The sequence below is a fragment of the Nicotiana sylvestris genome, chromosome 3 (assembly GCF_000393655.2).
Source record: "Nicotiana sylvestris chromosome 3, ASM39365v2, whole genome shotgun sequence".
In the NCBI taxonomy this organism is placed as follows: Eukaryota; Viridiplantae; Streptophyta; class Magnoliopsida; order Solanales; family Solanaceae; genus Nicotiana; species Nicotiana sylvestris.
In genome coordinates this window covers 218,374,467-218,394,506 of record NC_091059.1, presented here as the reverse complement: position 1 = coordinate 218,394,506, position 20,040 = coordinate 218,374,467, and the positions used below count along the sequence as shown (strand labels likewise).

The following is a 20,040-nucleotide window of genomic DNA, read 5'->3' as shown; positions in this document are numbered from 1 at the left end:
ATCTATTTGTTCTTTTTATATTCTTACTTGTAGGTTTATTTTTAGATATTAACTTCCGAAGTTTAGCATTTTAACCTCTTGAAATAGTAAATGAAATGTTAAGTGCTGATTTTGAATTATAGCACAGTGCTTGAGTAAAGGAAACCAATTTTTTGTTACTCTAAGTATAAAAGTAATCCGAGGCGGAGCCAGAATTTGAAAGTTATGGGTTCGGAGTTCTAATTCTTTTAAGTTATTGAGTTCTAAATCAATAATTAATAATTTAGTACATATTCAATGAATTTCATAAGCCAAATATAAGGTTTGGACTAAAGCTACTGGGTTCGGTCGACCGAACCCGTAACTCATGGGCAAGCGTTTCTCTCCGAAGCCCCTGCACATTATTAGTGTAAGTTATTATACATTCTTTCGCACATTTTTTCGACCCCCATTAAAAAATAAAACTCTGGGGGTCAATATGATCAGATTTCGAGTTTGGCGGCATATTTCAAGACCAATGGAAATCTATAGAAGGTCCCTGAGAATTTGGAAATCTAACACAAATATTGATTAGATGGGGTACTTAGACGTTCGAATTAAATTAAACCTGAAAATTTTTCTCATACTTCTTTTTTAAATAAAAGATGTTAGAAGAAGCTTAAAAGTGCTTAAATCATGAAATGATGTTTGATTAGTAAAGATAAATTCTCTTTTATAAAAAATATGATCCTAAAATTTAGTTATTATATATTTTTTATCTTCTCATGATTGCACGAAGCGCATGTAAATACAATAGTTTGTTGATATTTGAGGGACAAAAAGTGCAAAAATTCATAGTCATGTATATCAATGATTATCGATGGGCAAAATGAGTAATTGGCAATTAATTAAAGTAGAATACTTGATATAATATTCATGAATTTTTTATGACTGTCAATAATGAAAAGATCAATAAAGAGTAGGAGGATATTCATTTGCTTAAAAACATCAAGGCAGGTGTTAGAAAAATATTGTTGTCAAATTTAGTTTGTAGCTTGTACCTTACCTAGATAAATAGTTTCACTTCATCCATAAATTATAGTGTCAAAATCTCTTTGAAAAAATTTCACAAATTTAAAGAAAAGATCGATAAACTCTATTGATTAAAAACGATTAATCATTTCCTCAATATATCAAGAGTTAAAATTATTCGTCGCCTCAAAATTCTGACCAAATTGCCAGTTAGCAGGAACAACATTATCAGATTGAACCCATTGGCCATCACTAGTTTGTACTTGGAAAGACAAGCTCTGTCCTATCAATTGTGCAGAAGTTTGCCAATTTTGGCCCCAATTTCTCGACATAGTAATCCAACCAGTTTTAGATCCTTTAATTTTGACATTGGCCACATCTCCAACACCTCCCACATTGTAAACAAGAACAAGAATCCAATAAGGATTCCCTTTAATCTCAAACTTAATCCCTCCTTTTTTCTGGCACTTGACTCTCCTATAAACTACAGGGACAACCCCTGCTTTATATTTGGCTATTTTTAAAAACATTGGCTCTGATAAATCAAAGTGTTCTTGGGGAGGATTACACCAAACATCTACAGTTTTTGTGTAATTTGGAGGGCAGAAATTGGTGGCTGTTATTGTAATTTTTACCCCTGCATTGCACCATTGAGGAGCATTTACGCACATTATTTCAAAGCAAGCTCCACAGGTTGCCCCATTGTGAAAAAGTGCTGTGCTTAGTGCTGCTGTTTCCAGGCCATACCCTTGGTGGAACAAATTTCCATAGCCACAAGCTCCCTCTGTAATAGAATCCAAATGTTCGTTAATAGTATGTATATTGTGAACCAACCAAACTATGCAAAGAAGTTACAGGAATTCAATACCTTATATATATTCATGAAAAAAATTTAACCTTACATAGACAGTATAATTTTCGGCGAAGGGGGTTCGGCTAAACCTCATTCCGCCTACTCTGCCCCTGCCCTTCCCATACTACAAAATTGCAAATATCTTTTACGCATAAGTGAAAATGTTCATGTAATACCATCTTTCGCTTTTCTTTCTTTTACTTAAATCGTCAGACGAGTCGATAGTAATCTTAAATACTCGTGTATGACCAGAACCATTAGCCTATTATTAATAAAGATGTTTCATCAACCGAGCAAGGTTCACCCGTGTTTCTTTATTTCTTTTTAGATGGAAAATTTATTTCATTTCCAAGAAAAAAAATTATAATTGTGAAATTGACGTTCATGCCATTCATCTCATGGTTTGGAAATCATGTGGCTTTTATAATCATACTATACCTAATATTTTTAGTTTAAGTATTGTAACATAAGTATAAAACAAGTATGACTTACGCATGGTTTCGCCACCGGTTTCGTCTCCATAAAATGTAGCACGAGCATTTCTCCATCCATCGCCATTCAAAGCTCCTTCTACCTGTTTAGTTTCAAATGCTACAACTATAAAACAAACAAAAATGGTGATGACCAAGCATAAAAAACTTTGCTGTTTTGCCATTTTAGGCTTAACAATCTTTCTCTAAATTAGTTTTAGCTCTGTGGTTGATTTGCCTGGATAATGGAGTACTTTGGCGTGAAATTTATAGCCAAAATCTTAAGAGGGTAACAACACTAAGGCCATAAAAAAAGGATAATCCCAATAGAGATTACAATTGTTGTCGTAAATTTAGAGATAACGGAATGATTAATTTCGTAAATTAATGCAATAATTTAGTCATTTGCTATTATAGTAGATTGCTGCAATTTAGCTGGTCTTCCCAATTAGTCATGATTTGCTTTTACATGCATATAAATAGGCAATCTGCATCAGTTTTGCTAAAAATAAATGGGGTTAAGTTACTTCATTTGTCTTATATTTTAATGAGAAAAATAGAAATCGGTTAGCACTAAAACGTAAGGAAGAGCTTTTTCTTTCTTTTCTAATATTGGGTCTTAATGTAATTTATTATACATTACAGTAATCAGATTACTTATAGTAATGTGGTTACTACTAATTACTCCATCCATTTGGCTTTACTTGTCCACTGTATTAAAATTTTATTTTTATTTTTATTTTTACTTGTTCATTTTAGCAAATCAAGATAAAGATGATTTTTTCTTATTTTACTCTTATTATTAACTACTCATTCCCCAAATTATTTCCCAAGACTTTTTGAAATGCTATTATTGTTATGGGTAAAATTGTAAAATACATATTTAATTTATTTTTCTTAAAAAGAATTATGAAGTTAAAAGTGAACAACTAAAAATGAACTGAGAACTGAATACGACAAAAAAAGAAAGAGAAAGTCAACTATCAGAAATTATAATTGCATAAGATTGTGAATATCAGTGAGAAAAGATATTACATTTTTAAATTACTTAATGATCATTTCACTTTGATAATTAAGAAAAAAAGAACTTGGCTTGTCTTGTAAATTCAATTTTGTTTAAAGCGAATGATTGAACCAAAAAAAAAATTACATCAGGGGTATTGATAAAATTTTGAGTCATATAATCAATCATTAATACTTGCATTAGGGTAGGTTACTTACATCATTCCTCGAACTCCTCATGCACCCCTTTTTTGTGTGGATATTGATAAAATTTCGAAGAATTTACATTTACAATCATTATTTCAATTGATAAATTGTCTCAGTACTTTAATTCAAGTGAGAGAGAAAAACGATGTCAATTTCTTTGTAAATGTTAACTGCCTTCAATTTTACAATATGTTCATATAAATTTTAAACACTCAAAGTCAGAAATATTTTCTAGATATTCGAAAATCTTTGACGGTGTGATTTAACAACATTAAATGAGTAAAAAAAGAAAAAGAAATGAGAAGACCAAAAACAACAAATAGAGGTGACGGGTTCGCATTTTTTGGTCTCTTAATTGTTGGAAAATTCTTATATTTTTGTTTCTCGTAAATTTGGCAAAACACATATAATCCTAAGTTAATTAAATGTGTATTTTTGGTCTCTTGATATAATAATATATGATATTTTGACAGCTTATAAAATTATATTATATTTAAATATGGAGTAACAATACAAATTTAAACATTTACAGTTAAACAGTTTAGCACTTAATAATTTGTTGTATTTGTTGAGATTTACAATCAAGGGGATCAAAAGTGTATACATTAATTAACTGAAAGTTGAATGTGTTCTCAAAAATCACAAGGACCAAAATTCGAATTTATTGATAGTTGAGGAACAAAAAATGTAAAAATTCATTGTAATTTAAATCAATGATTATCGATGGGGAGGTAAATTTGCTGTCAAATTTAATTTTTAGCTTGTACCTAATTACCTAGCAGCTTAAATATTTTTACTTCATCCATAATTATAGTGTCAATTTTTTTTAAAGAAAATTTCACAAACTTTCGCTTGAAACATACATTTCTCGGCTGATTTCCAGTACCGCAAAACATCTCTTTAACGTATTTAATGTAACCTAGAAATGAACAAGTTTGCTCTTCGTGTGTTATCTTATATATTTTCTGCAATTTTGTGTAGCAACATTAACTTGTTTTCTTCTAACTTTTTCTTATTGGATGCTTATACTTGATCTTTTCAAGCGACTTAGCTTCTTCAAATTAAAGCCAATACATAAACAAAAAGGAAAAGAAAATATTAAAAAAAAAAAAACAAGACATTTCTCTGCATACCATGTTTTAAGCGTGTCTTTCTTTTCTCTTTTACTGTATTTTCTATTTATATTCTTGAGAGTTGAAAATTTGTTTCAAAAAATTGAATAAAGGTAGAAAGGATAACCTCAATTTTGATTTGTCAATATGTAACGACCCCGTCGGTTGTTTTAGGAATTAACGCCCTGATCCCCTAATAACTGCTTTCCCCGTATTTATTTCTGCTATTGTGAATTGCCGGGAGGATTCGTTTAGAGTTTCGGAGTGTTTTGGGACACTTAGTCCCTAAACGAGAGCTTAAACTTTAAAATTTGGACCGTAGTCGGAGCAGTGTGAAGACAGCCTCGGAAAGGAATTATGTCGGTTCCGTTAGCTCCGTTGGGTGATTTCGGGCTTAGGGGCGTGTTCGGATTGTGTTTTGGAGGTCCGTAGCTTATTTAGGCTTGAAATAACAAAAGTTGAATTTTTGAAGTTTCTGGTTCGATAGTGTAAGGCCCCATGAAATTCCTACTAAAAAATCCGAATCTCGTGGTGCCAAATTAGGAGCATGAGTTAGAATAAAGTTCTCGGAAAAAATGCAAATATGCGGTCCAGAATGCGGCCACAAATCAGGTATGCGGACCGCATATCTGCCGCGGAGTTAGTTAGTGTGTTGGTTAAATTGAAGTCAACTATGCGGTCAATAATGTGGTCGCATAATTAAAATGCGGACCGCATAGTCGTCGCATAATTTCCTTTGAATTTTGTGGAGGTCAGTTCTGCGGTGCATTTTGCGACCGCAGAACGTGAATGCGGACAGCATTTCTGCCGCAGACTCAGACAGCGTGTCCAGTTTCTGGGGAGCATTTTGCGGTCCATTATGCGGGTCGCATGTTGACTCTGCGATCGCAAATGCGACCGCATATCTGACTCGGGGCTCCAATTTTTTAATTTTTAACCCGACCTCCCTATCGCTATATTCGGTATTATAACTCATTTTGAGCATTCTTCTGGACATTTCTAGAGTGAGAGAGAGGTCTAAGTGAGAGAAAGTTCTCCCCGTCATATTGCTCCATGGAATCTTGCTAAAACCTTGAAGATAATCAATTGAAGGCACCTAATCTTCTCTCCAAAAGGTAAGACTTCTTCCCCTCAGCTCTTATTTCTACACTTAGCTATAAGGGGTCATTAGGGAGGTGATTCATGGGTATAGGAATGGATTCCTTACATGCATATCAAACCTTGGGGTATTGGGAGGTAATGAACTAAAGAGAAAGCAATTAGGGTATAAAATGATAGAAATTCCCCTCAAAAGGGGCCTAAGATCATAATACACCTTTAGTGTTTGACAATATGATTGAAACAAGTTAGAGCCTCAATCTCATCTCTGATTCTCGATTTAATTTGTAATTCTTACGCAATAGATCGAAGTGCTAAGAGTTCCGGAATTTTGTAAAGAGTAAGGAAAGCTATATTGAGATATGTATGGCTAAAACCCCCTTTTATTAGAAATTGAGCTCCGTTGGTGTTTACGAAAGTGTGGTAAGATTGGATTGGTTAATGTATTGATTGCTGTTGTGCATTAATTGATTTGCAATTATCTACACATATACATAAAGGTTGTGCCTCAATGGGTGTAATGTACCATTCTTGATAATTAGAGAAGGATGAAAAATACAATTATGTGTTGAAATGCTTGGGCTATAAGCCAATATCGAAACGGAGAATTATGCATTCTAGCTGTGTGCTCACTTACCTGTGATTGCAACTTAATTTTTTTTTTTTGTATATGCCTATGATCACAACTTGCAAGATGAGTATTGACAATAGAAAACAATGTGATAATGGTGGCCCTAAGTGCAAAGGAATTGATATGAGATATGTAAAATAAAGATTTCGATGTGTTGACTAATGAGAAAGGAATAATGCCTAGGCAAGGCAACCTAGCTGATCGGGTCGTGATCGGACACCATGCTGCACACATGGTGGTAATGTGCTGATATTGAAATTCGGATAAGGGAAATGAAACAGTGATTGAGATATATGCCTCCAATGAGGTGACCTAGCCGGTCGGGTCGTGATCGAGCTTCGCTCAAGATAACAGTGGTATTGAGAACAGTAATGAACATATGAAAGAAATGCCCCAAACTAAGTTTTGGAAAATTATATGAAAGATTATATGATGTGCATACTTGATTTACTCATGTACTTACTTGTACTTGCTTGATAGTTCTTTCTAGTAAAATGGTATTTAGTTATACATACTAGTACTATTCTATGGTACTAACGTCCCTTTTGCCGGGGGTGCTACATTTTTAAATGAATGTAGGTGGCTCCATAGCGGACAGTGCCGATCGTGTGTAGCGGAGCGTTCTTCTACTCGAAGTCTTGGTGAGCCCCTTTCTCTTTCTAGGGGTTATATTGTGTATCTTCTGTTACTATAGACTTCAACTTTTGAGGTATAGCCGGGGCCTTGTTGCTGGCACAGTTATGCTTATCTGTTATATCCTTAGAGGCTCCGTAGACACTAGTGTGGGTTATGTACGGGTGTGTGGGGAGTCCATTAGCTATGTTGTAATCCTAAACTTGTGATTTCCGTAAATTGTAACTCTAATAGAATCCTTAAAGCTAACTTATCTACGGTATAGTGATATGAAACGAACCAACGATGTTGCATACACTATGTATCCTCATCTAAATTAATGAAAGCATGGGTCCCTTATTTACATTAAGTTGGGTAGAAAGTGTTTGGTGAGGCTTGCTCAGTCAGGTTCACTTGATTGAGCGTCGGTCGCACCTCCCGAGGTTGGGGCGTGACAGATAGTGAGATTTTGATCAAGGGGTCGGAATGGAATTCCGAGAGTCGGAGTAGCTCCATAGCGTTGAATGTTAAGCGTGTGCAAAATTTCAGGTCATTCGGACGATGTTTGATAGACTTTTTGATTGAAAGCAGAATTTGAAAGTTTTGGAATCCTTAGGCTTGAATCCGAGGGTGAATTGGTGTTCCGACATTATTTTGAGTGTTCCGAGGATTGGTACAAGTTTGAATAGTGTTATGTGACTTGTTCGTACTTTTGGTTGAGGTCCCAGGGGCCTTGGGATGATTTCGGAAGGTTGACGGAAGAAATTGGGAGATTTGGAAGCAGCTTCAGTTGTTGAAGTGTTGTCATAACAGCACCTGCGGATTGGGGACTGCAGGTGCAGGTTCGCAGAAGCATGTGGCCAGTCGCAGATGCGGCCAGAGGAAGGGAAATCAGAAGTCGCAGGTGCGGGTACTTTATTGCACCTGTGAGACCGCAGATGTAGTAAGTGAAGCGCAGATGCGACCACTGCATTTAAGTAAATTTTTGCAGATACGCACCTGGGACCGCAGGTGCAGAAACCCTAGGCCATAGCCTATATAAGGTTTCTATCGTGATTTTAGCCTATTCTTTCACCATTTTTATCCGAGAATTGAGCTTTTCGGGAGGTTTTTTTGAGAGAGGATTCAAGGGAGCTTCAAGAAGGTAAGATTTTTGGAACCCAAAGTCGTTTATATGGTGTTATTCTACTGATTTGGCAAGAAATTTATGGAAAATAAGGGTTAGAATTGGGGGTTTAGGGTTTGAAATTGGAGACTTCGATTTAAGGATTTGAGGGGTTGTTTGCGGTCTGATTTTGATGAATTTGGTATGTATGAACTCGTAAGAGTATAAGGATTCTAGTTTTGCGAACTTTATCCGATTCCGAGATGTGAGCCCGGGGGACTTTTTGGGCAATTTTCTTAATTTTGCGTGTTAGCTTCGAATTAATTAGTTGAATTAGTTACTTGAAGTTATATTTATATTATGCAATTACTTTGAATAGATTTAGGCCATTTGGAGTCGGGTACTCGTGGCAAGAACGTGATTTCGAGTTGATTGAGCTGGTTCGAGGTAAGTGGCTTGCCTAACCTTGTAGGGGGGGAGGGGGCGGGGGGGAACTCCCCTTAGGATTTGGAATTGTTGTTATATGAGTGATATGTACGTGAGGTGACACGTGTGTACACGTGCTAATTGTTGAATATCCCATTTTCATTGAGCTAATACCATGTTTTCTTGTAGTTTAGCAAATACTTGTACTAGAAGCCTCTTGTTTAGACTAGGAAAAATATGCCTACGTGACTTAACTGTCTTACATGCCTTAATTGCCTAGGGTAGAAATTCCTGTCTAATTCTTGAATAGAATTGTATACTTTCTGAGATGGTTGTGTGTTACTTTGGAACTACGGGATGATATCCCGGGAGATCCCCCTACTTGTTTACTTTGGGACTACGGATCGGTATTCCGGTAGATCCCCCTACACATTTATATTTGGGACTATGGTACAACACCCGATAGATCCTCTGTACTGGATATTTACTTTGGGACTACGGAACAACACCTGGTAGATCCTCTGTACTGGATATTTACTTTGGGACTACAGATTGGTATTCCAGGAGTTTCCACTGCATATTTATGATTCAGACTACGGGACGATATCGCGGGAGATCCTCTGGATATTTATATTTGGGACTACGGGACGATACCCCGGGATATCCCCTGCTGCTATTTCTGTGTACTGAGTTAGATTCTTTTCTGCGATTTTATTCGTGATAGACTGTTAGCATTTTAATTATATTGTCGTATTCTATACTGTTTACCTTGTTTTTCATCTATAATCAGTAGGGCCTTGACCTTCCTCATCACTACTCGACCGAGGTTAGGTTTGGCATTTATTGAGTACCACTGTGGTGTACTTATGCCTTTCCTGCACATATTTTTTGTGTGCAGATCCAGGTTCTTCGGCTCAGCCATACCATCAGTGAGGCGAGGCGATCTTCAGAGATTTCGAGGTATATCTGCCGCATCCACAGACCGAGGAGTCCCTCTCTATTCTCCCTTCTAATTTTTAGCTCTCCTGTATTTACTTTTATTTAGACATTCTGGAGATTAGAACACTTGTAGTTATTCAACAACTTGTGCTTTCATGAGATTCCGGGTTTTGGGAGTTGATTCAGTTTGAGAGTTTATACTTGTATATGCCGAGCGGCATCTTAAATGTTTTATTATGTTTATTCCACAGTTTTTGGCTAGTGTTTATCTTTCTTTTATTTTCCGCAAATCGTTAGGCTTACCTAGTCGTAGATACTAGGTGCCATCACGACGGTTCACGGAGGGCGAACTTGGGTCGTGACACAATATTTCAGACCATTGTTTTGCATGAATGTGAATGTGAAATACCTAAAAGTAGGGGGTGTGTAAAGAAAACCGATAAATTGTACCTGATACAATTTAGATAGCCATCGAGTTGGAGGCTACTTTTATAACGGAACGGCTACATATATAATCAATTAAAGACAATACTACATTTGGTGGCTACATTTGTAATATTTAGCTCCCTAGTATAAATAGCCATTAAGGCTCTCATTTTAGGGTTAGCTTATTTTGATATTGTGAATGAAAACTCGTTGAGAGTGTTTAGGATGAATTCCTATGTTGGTTGATTACTTGTTAAGGTGAACTTGCAAGGGGATTACTTCCCCTTGAGGGTTGTTCCTATAATTTTAGGTCAATTAAGTCTTAAATTGATTGGGTATTTGTTTATTTAAAATGCTCTTTCAATTTTCTTAGTATGGTGAGACTACGTGCTACCGGAGATGACCAGGCACCCCCCGCCCCTTACTAGAGCCGTCAGAGGTCGGGGTCGGGGTAGAGGCCGAGGACGCGCCCGTGGTGCAGCCAGAGAACCCGTGCGAGCTGCCACAAAGGAGCCACCAGCAACTCCAGTCGGAGTCCAGGCACCTGATACGCCTACTGCTACTACTATTCCATCTTCAAGAGACTCTTGCATAGTTCGTGAGCATGTACACCACTCTAGCTCAGACAGGGCTGATTCTCCTTACTGCAGCCACATCCCAGGCCGGGGAAGGAGCACAGACTCCCGCTGCCCACACTCCTGAGCAATAGGTCTAGGTCGATCAGATCCTAGAGGTTATACTGACACCGCCTGAAGCCCCAGTTCAGCCCGAGGACAGGGCATTGGCTTTAGAGAATGAGAAGCGGAGACTTGAGAGGTTCAAGAAGTATAAGCCTCATGTATTTAGTGGTTTAGCATCAGATTATGCCCTGGGATTTCTAGAGGAGTGTTACCGTATCCTCTGCACTATAGGTATATCAGGATCGAGTGGGGTTTCTTTCACTGCCTTCCAGCTTCGAGGAGCAGCCTACTAGTGGTGGCGTACTTTTGAGTTGGAAAGTCCAGCTGAGGCAGCATCCCTTACTTGGACTCAGTTTTCAGATTCCTGAGAGAGTTTGTCCCTCAAAGCCTCAGGGATGCATGACACGCAGAGTTTGAGCATTTACGCCAGGGCACTATGATTGTTTCGGAGTATGTTGTCGCTTCACTGACTTGGCTAGGCATGCACCGGCCTTGGTTGCTACAGTTCATAAGAGAGTTCGCCGATTTATTGAGGGGCTCATTCACAGTATCAGGTCTAGCATGGCTTGTGAGTTGGAGATGGATATTTCTTATCAGCAGGTGGTGAGCATTGCTAGGAGAGTGGAGGGTATGCATGCTCGGGACAGAGAGGAGAGGGAGGCCAAGCGGTCTCGAGAGTCGGGCCATTATTCTAGTGCCCGTGCTTCAACTATAGTTCGTCATGTTAGGGATTATATTATACGCCCCGTTCATTTAGCTCTTCCAGTAGCTAGTGGTATTCCAGCTCCTCCTAGACCTCATGAGCCTTATTATTCACCTCCGGTATCTAGTGCCCCTCCTGCACGGGGTGCTTTCAGTGGTCAGTCCAGCAGACCTGGCCCGAGCTAGTCACAACCACCATGTCCTCCTAGAGCTTGTTTTGAGTGTGATGATTGTTGCTCCCAAACGCACACGCAAGTATATGTGGTCGATAGGTAATATAGGATTGTAAGTCCAAATATCGTACCCACAAAACTTGTGATTAACTATTCAACTAAATTAAACTAAAACAATTAATCTATTCAAGCGATTTTCTAAAGTGTGATTAATTAACTCCAACTAATCTAGAGTAGCAAACAAAGAGATTAAAGGAACAAGTTAGCAAAATTAGACACGAATTCAATGAGAGACGATATTCTAGAGCTATGGGTTAGCTAACAATCCCGTTAAGTTTTTCACTTAAATTATCTAATTAATTTATCTGGTTTATTGGTTGACAGGGTTAATAGTGCTCGTAGCCTTCTCCCGAAGTACAACTCGCCTATTCAAGCTAACCTAACGCCTATATTCCTATGGAATTATAATTAACAAGAACGCATTAATAATTCCTGTATAGTAACCAAGCAAGACGATTAGGTATATTCCTATCCTAACCGCAAATCCGCCCCCCCCCCCAGAGTTAAGATCTTGCTCTGCTCCATCTTATATGCAATCTAGCATTCCCTCTCCCGAGTTCAATCCTAGATTCGTAGATAGTATTCAATTAGTGATCAAGCAATCAAATAATTGAGCGCAAGATTGAATAAATAAACCAATATGATAAAATAATAAGAACAATCTAAGCTTCAAACTACAACGTTCATGTAGCACCCCAAAACTCTAGAACTAATAAACTATGAAACTAAAGAAGAGAAAAGAAGAAAAACTAGTTAGAAGCCTCCTCCAAAGCGTGGTGTGTATTCCTCCACGTCTAAAGTGTGTCCCTAGGTCTCAGATCTGTCCAAAGTATGTCCTCCCCCTCCAAAATAGCGTTTTACATGTATTTATACCAAGTAGGGTCGGGCCTAGATGAAAACACCTTCTCCCGCGCGAAATAGGACTCTGGCTCTGTAAATTTTGTACAGCCGCGCCGCACCTTACAGCACACTAGTGGAGATTATCAGCAACCTCAACTTTTCGCATCAGGCAGCATTTTACACTGCTGTGCCGCGTCTTGCGGCGCACCATGCGGCGCGGCAGTGTAATTTTCTCAGAGTGAACTTATTTTGTCCTCTTTTAACATCCGGACTTGGTACACGACCTCCGAACACGATCCCGACTTATTTCCTTGGGCTTTTACTCAGACTTCAAAGCTCCAAATGACTTGAATTCATTCCATAACTCCTACATAGATCAGAATCACTCCCACAAGGCATAAAACACATATTTAGTGCAAAACACTAGCGATTAAAGCTTAAACTCAATTAAAGTGCAGTAAATTAGAATGTAATAAGCGACTAAAATACGCAATTATAGCCTATCATCAGTGACACACTCCATATGGTGAGGGATTGCCCCAGACTTAGGAGGGGTGCACCTCCACAGACTCCTCAGCCATAGCGTGCCCCGCAGAGTTCCCAGGTTATGGTTCCAGCACCAGTTGCCACCCCACTTGCTCAGCCAGCTAGAGGTAGAGGTCGCCCTAGAGGGGGAGTCCAGGCCAGATATTATGCCCTTCCTGCCCGTACTGAGGTTGTCGCCTCCGATTCTGTCATTAGAGGTATTTTCCTAGTTTGTCATAGAGATGCATCGGTTCTATTCGATCTAAGCTCTACTTATTCTTATGTGTCTTCTTATTTTTCCCTGTATTTGGGCGTATCTCGGGATTCTTTGAGTTCCCCTATTTATGTTTCTACTCTTGTGGGGGATTCTCTTGTTGTGGACCGCGTTTATCGGTCGTGTTTGGTTTCTCTTAGTGGTTTTGAGACTAGAGCCAAATTATTATTGCTCAACATGGTAGATTTCGATGTTATCTTGGGCAAGGACTGGTTGTCGCCCCATTATGCTATTCTTGATTGTCATGCCAAAACCGAGACGCTGGCTATGCCAGGTGTACCGCGAGTAGAGTGGAGGGGTACTTTAGATCACACTCCCAGTAAAGTTATTTCTTTCCTTAATGCTCAGCGAATGGTTGAGATAGGGTGTGGCATGTATCTGGCCTATGTGAGAGATGTTAGTGTTGATACCCCTAATATTGATTCAGTCCCAGTAGTACGGGACTTCCCTAATGTGTTTCCAGCTAATCTTCCGGGTATGCCACCCGACAAAGATATTGATTTTGGCATTGATATGTTGCCGGGCACTCAGCCCATTTTTATTCCTCCGTATCGTATAGCCTCTCCTGAGTTGAAGGAGTTGAAGGATCAGTTACAGGAATTGCTTGATAAGGGTTTTATTCAGCCTAGTGTATCACCTTGGGGTGCTCCTATCTTGTTGCTAAGAAAAAGGATGGTTCTATGCATATGTGCATTGATTATCGCCATTTGAACAAAGTTACAGTGAAGAACTGGTATCCTTTGCCTTGTATTGATGATCTGTTTGACCAGTTACAAGGTGCACGAGTGTTTTCTAAGATTGACTTGCGTTCAGGTAACTATCAGTTGAAGATTCGGGAACCAGATATCCTGAAGACTGCTTTCAGGACTCGGTATGGTCATTACAAGTTCCTTATTATGTCGTTTGGGTTGACCAATGCCCCAGCAACTTTCATGCACTTGATGCACAGTGTGTTCCGGCCATATCTTGACTCATTTATCATTGTCTTTATTGATGATATTCTGGTATACTCCCGGAGTCGGGAGGATCATGAGCAGTATCTGAGGACAGTGCTTCAGACTTTGACAGAAAAGAAGTTATATGCAAAGTTATCGAAATGTGAGTTTTGGTTGGATTCTATGGCATTCTTGGGCCACGTGATATCGAGTGAGGGTATACAGGTGGATCCAAAGAAAGTGGAAGCAGTGTAGAGTTGGCCTACACCATCCACAACTACAGAGATTTGTAGTTTTCTTGGCTTGGTGGGTTATTACCGTCGATTTGTTGAGGGGTTTTCATCGATTGCACCACCTATGACCAGGCTAACCCAGAAGGGTGCTCTGTTCCAGTGGACGGAAGAGTGTGAGGCGAGCTTCTAGAAGCTCAAGACAGCTTTGACTACAACCTCATTATTGATATTGCCTACAGGTTCAGGGTCTTATACTGTCTATTGTGATGCCTCAAGGATTGGCCTTGGAGCGTTATTGATGAAAGATGGTAGGGTGATTGCCTACGCGTCCAGACAGTTAAAGGTACATGAGAAGAATTATCATGTCCATGATCTCGAGTTAGCTACTATTGTTCATGCCCTGAAGATCTGGCATCATTATTTGTACGATGTTCCTTGTGAGATCTATACTGGCCACCGGAGTTTGCAGCATTTGTTCAAGCAGAAGGATCTTAATTTGCGCTAGAGGAGGTGGTTAGAGCTGCTGAAAGACTATGATATGACTTTTTTGTATCACCCGGGTAGGGCCAATATGGTGGCCGATGCTTTGAGTCGTCGGGCGGAGAGTTTAGGGAGTTTGGCTTAGCTACCAGCAACGGAGAGGCCCTTGGTGATGGATGTTTAGGCCTTAGCTAGCCAGTTTGCGAGATTGGATCTTTCGGAGCCCAGTCGGGTTCTAGCATGCGTGGTCTCTCAGCCTTCCTTATTTGATCGTATCAAGGAGCGTTAGTATGATGACCCTTATTTTCTTATCCTCAAGGACAAGGTTCTGCACGGCGATGCCAGAGATGTGACCATTGGTGATGACGGGATATTGAGGATGCATGGTCAGGTATGTGTACCTAATATTGATGGGCTTCGGGAGTTGATTCTAGAGGAGGCCCATAATTTGCGGTATTCCATCTATCCGGGTGCCGCGAAGATGTATCAGGATTCAAGGCGGCACTATTGGTGGAGGCGGATGAAGAAAGATATAGTTGGATTTGTAGCTTGGTGCCTCAATTGTCAGCAGGTGAATTATGAGCACCAGAGATCGGATGAGTTGTTTCAGCAGATAGAGATTCCGGAGTGGAAGTGGGAGCAGATCACCATGGACTTCGTAGTTGGATTCTCGCATACTTTGAAGAAGTTCGATGACATTTGTGTGATTGTGGATCGGCTAACCAAGTCCGTGCACTTAATTCCTATGTGTACTACCTATTCCTTAGAACGGTTGGCGGAGATTTATATCCAGGAGATTGTTCGTCTGTGTGGTATTCCAGTTTCTATCATTTTAGACAGAGGTACTCAGTTCACATCGCGGTTCTAGAGGGCCATACAACATGAGTTAGGCACTCGAGTGGAGTTGAGCACGACATTTCACCCCTAGACGGACGGACAATCCAAGCACACTATTCAGATTCTTGAGGATATGCTCCATGCGTGTGTGATGGAGTTTGGAGGTTCTTGGGATCAGTTCTTGCCACTGGCGGAATTTTCCTACAACAACAGTTATCAGTCCAGCATTCAGATGTCACTGTATGAGGCTTTGTATGGCAGGCGGTGTAGATCCCCGGTGGGTTGGTTTGAGCCGGGTGAGGCTAGATTATTGGGCACAGACTTGGTTCAATATGCCTCAGAGAAGGTTAAGGTGATTCAGGATAGACTCCGTACAGCCCAGTCCAGAGAGAAACATTACGCGGACCGGAAGGTTCGTGATGGCGGGTCTTGCTTCGGGTTTCGCCTATGAAGGGCGTTATGAGATTTGGGAAGAAAGGAAAATTGAGTCTGAGGTTTATTGGTCCTTTTGAGATATTGAGACGTGTTGGGGAGGTTGCTTATGAGCTTGCCTTACCTCCCAACTTGGCAGGAGTTCATCCGGTATTTCATGTTTCGATGCTCTAGAAGCATCATGGTGACCCATCACACGTATTGGATTCCAGTTCAGTCCAGTTAGACAAGGATCTAACTTATGTTGAGGAGCCAGTGGTAATATTGGATAGGCAGGTTCGGAAGCTCAGGTCAAAGAACATTGCATCAGTGAAGGTTCAGTGGCGGGGTCAGCCGGTCGAGGAGGCGACCTGGGAGACCGAGTAGGATATGCGCAGCCGTTACCCTCATATTTTCACTACTTCAAGTATGTCTCTATGCTCGTTCGAGAACGAACGAATATTTTAAGAGGGGGAGGATGTAACGATCCGGCCAGTCGTTTTAAAAACTAATGCCCCAATCCCCTAATAACTGCTTTCCCCATATTTATTTATGCTATTGTGAATTGTCGGGAGGATTCGTTTGGAGTTTCTGAGTGTTTTGGGACAAACACTTAGTCCATAAATGAGAGCTTAAGCTTTAGAATTTGGACCGTAGTCGGAGCAATATGAAGACGGCCTCGAAATAGAATTCTGTCAGTTCTGTTAGCTCCATGGGGTTATTTCGGGCTTAGGGGCGTGTTCGGGTAGTGTTTGAAGGTCCGTAGCTTATTTAGGCTTGAAATACCGAAAGTTGAAATTTTTAAGTTTCCGGTTCGATAGTGAGATTTTGATCTAGGGGTCAGAATATTTTAAGTTTCTGGTTCGATAGTGTGACGTGTGTGTAAAATTTCAGGTCATTCAGATGAGATTTGGTAGACTTTTTGATCGAAAGCGGAATTTGGAAGTTTTGGAATCCTTAGGCTTGAATCCGAGGGTGAATTTGGACCGCAGGTGCGGGCCCGCAGAAGCGTGTGGCCAGTCGCGGATGCGGCCAAAGAAAGGGAAATCAGAAGTCGCAGGTGCGGGTTCTTTATTGAACCTGTGAGACTGCAAATACGTTAAGCGAAGCGCAGATGCAGCTAGTGCATTTAAGTGAATTTTTGCAGTTGCACACCTGGGACCGCATGTGCGGGTCTGCAGGTGCGAGGAAATGGTCGCAGGTGTGGAAACCATGGGCCAGAATCTATATAAGGTTTCTGTCGCGATTTTAGCCTGTTCTTTCACCATTTTTATCCGATAATTGAGCTTTTTGGGAGGTTTTTGAGAGAGGATAGAAGGGAGCTTCAAGGAGGTAAGATTTTTGGAACCCAAACTTGTTTATATGGTGTTATTCTACTGATTTGGCAAGAAATTTATGGAAAATAAGGGTTAGAATTGGGGGTTTAGGGTTTGAAATTGGAGACTTTGATTTAGGAATTTGAGGGATTTATCCGATTTTCGAGACGTGGGCCCGAGGGACTTTTTGGGCAATTTTCTTAATTTCACGTGTTAGCTTCGAATTAATTAGTTGAATTAGTTACTTGAAGTTATTTTTACATTATGCAATTACTTTGAATAGATTTGGGTCATTTGGAGTCGGGTACTCGTGGCAAGAACGTGATTTCGAGTTGATTGAGCTGGTTCAAGGTAAGTGGCTTGCCTAACCTTGGGGGGGGGGGGAACCCCTTAGGATTTGGAATTATTGTTATATGAGTGCTGTGTACGTGAGGTGACGCGTGTGTACTGTCATGGGCGGCTTTCCAGCCGTGCCCCATGACCCCTTGGGCGCGCCCCGTGGCGTCCTAGCAAGCCTTCCAGTGCCTAGCGCCACGGACGGCCCCGTGGTCTTGGTCGCGCCAAGTGACAAGCGCGCATGTGCCTCTGTCGCCCCACCGATATCCCTCGCCAGCGCCCAACCGCAGGCAGATGCCAACAGCGCCGCGCGCGCAGACAATGCCGCGCGCGCAGATCCTGATGCCAAAGACTATGCTGCCGACAACGGCCCTGTTTTCTGCCTTATAGCAAACTAAGTCTTTTTCATTGTAAATATAGAGTAGTTTTATTCCATGTAATTTCATTATGTTTCTCTAGCTTAATCAAGTCTAGTCTTGTAGCTTTGGATTATTTTTTTTAAGCATTATTAAGGGGGACCAAACAATCAAAACTTTCTAGCAAGCAAACAATTCTCTGTACTGGTGTCTCTCCCCCTCGACACCGCATTTCCTTTCTGTAATAGCTTTCATTAATGCAATCAAGCTTTCTTTCATTCTCAATTCTCATTCCTGTTCTCTCAATTTCTCTTGACATTGGTTTTCCCGTACGGCACTGACAATCTAGTCTAGCGTACGGAGGGGACCTCAGTTGGCGGACAGCAACTGCACTGACATCAGTTGCTTAGCCTTACGTCGCCCTTCCAAGGAATCTCAGGAAGGCGCCGCGTAACAGTTGGTATCAGAGCCTAGGCTCGACATCGGACGAGGGAACGCATTGCCATTACCACCATTTCTGACCATGGTGAATCATGGGGACCGCATTGCGGCCCTTGAACAGACGGTTGACGGATTACTGCCCATCATGGATACGGTGCCTGAACTAAGAACCAGCCTAGGGCAAAGGTTGGATGACCTGGACCGCAGGGTGCTCCAGGCCGAAGTTGACATAGAAAACATCAGTCGTGACTCCGAGGGAGATCGGCAAACGGCAGCCACAGAGGCAGCCGAAATTTTTGGCAAATTCGAGGGACTCCAACAGGAGCGTGCCGAGGATTTAGCTTACAGGGCACAAGAGGCAGATAGGGTGACTGCCATGCAACAAACTATTGACGACTTGACAGACAAGCTCAATGTTGTCAATGCTGCTTTACAGGGCCTACTGCGAGGCGGTGGAAACCAGGTCGGGGGCGCTGCAAACCCCACCTCCGCGACACAAAAATTGAAAATTCCTGAGCCAAAGCCATACAGTGGAGCTAGGAATGCCAAGGAAGTGGAGAACTTCATTTTTGATGTCGAACAATATTTTGATGCTGTTGGGGGCCTAGAAGAAGCCAAGAAGGTAGCAACTGCTGCCATGTATCTTCAGGGTGATGCTAAACTCTGGTGGCGGGTGAAATACGAAGCTATCAAGGCCGGTGAAGATGCTCTCGAAACATGGGCAGAACTGAAGGCAGCCATCCGCCTACAATTCTTCCCCGAGAATGTTGAATACAATTCAAGGAGAAAGCTACGGGAGCTCCGTCAGACCAAATCTGTGCGGGACTACGTGCGGGAATTCTCCGCGCTCATGCTAAGCATACGCGACATGGGGGACAAAGACAAGCTCTTCACTTTCCTAGAAGGGCTGAAACCTTATGCCCGTATGGAGCTACAAAGGCAACGGGTAGATACCCTGCCCAAGGCGATCCAAGCAGCTGAATGCCTTGGGGACTATCAAATGGAAGCTCGGAAAGGATAGGCCTCAACCGCCTACCCGAGCGGGATTCAAAGGGGGCCAGTCTAGCAATGGTGGCCCTAGCAGAAGTGGGGGAGATCGGAGCTCAACCAAACCTAAGGCTCCCTCCACAGGCAGCAACAGTGCTGCATCTAACAACAATGATCGGGGGAGGAAGCCTCCTTCAGGGTGCCGTCATTGTGGCGGACCACATTGGAACAATGAGTGCCCACATGCACAGATGAATGCCCATCAGACTTTTGATGATGGGACAGATGACGATTCAGACGATGCGGATCAGACTGAACCCGTAGGTGCCTTCAATGCAATTGTTGGCTCCATTTCTGAGGCATTAGCAGAGACTAGTGCTGGTATCCGTAAGAAGAAGGACCCATGTCCCGTCACCAAGAAAGGGAAAAAGAAGGCGGATGATGAGACTCCTCTTAAGCACGAGAGGACCTTAATGTTCGTTGAGATGAAGGTGAATGGCAAGCCCATTCGGGCCATGGTAGACACGGGTGCTACCCACAACTACTTAGCCTCGACTCAGGTGGAGCGCCTTGGTCTAGTCGT

The 20,040-nt window shown here is 41.2% G+C and overlaps 1 protein-coding gene across 1 annotated transcript; it reads right to left on the bottom strand.

The window, feature by feature from the left end:
* Positions 1 to 1,150: 1,150 nt before the first annotated feature.
* Positions 1,151 to 2,528, bottom strand: LOC104246033 (expansin-A23-like). The gene is made up of 2 exons (XM_009801763.2): positions 2,336 to 2,528; positions 1,151 to 1,774 (listed from the first exon to the last, which is right to left on the bottom strand). Exons 1-2 carry the CDS (start codon positions 2,496 to 2,498, stop codon positions 1,152 to 1,154), a joined length of 786 nt encoding a protein of 261 aa, XP_009800065.2. The 5' UTR covers positions 2,499 to 2,528; the 3' UTR covers position 1,151.
* Between the last annotated feature and the right edge of the window lie 17,512 nt (positions 2,529 to 20,040).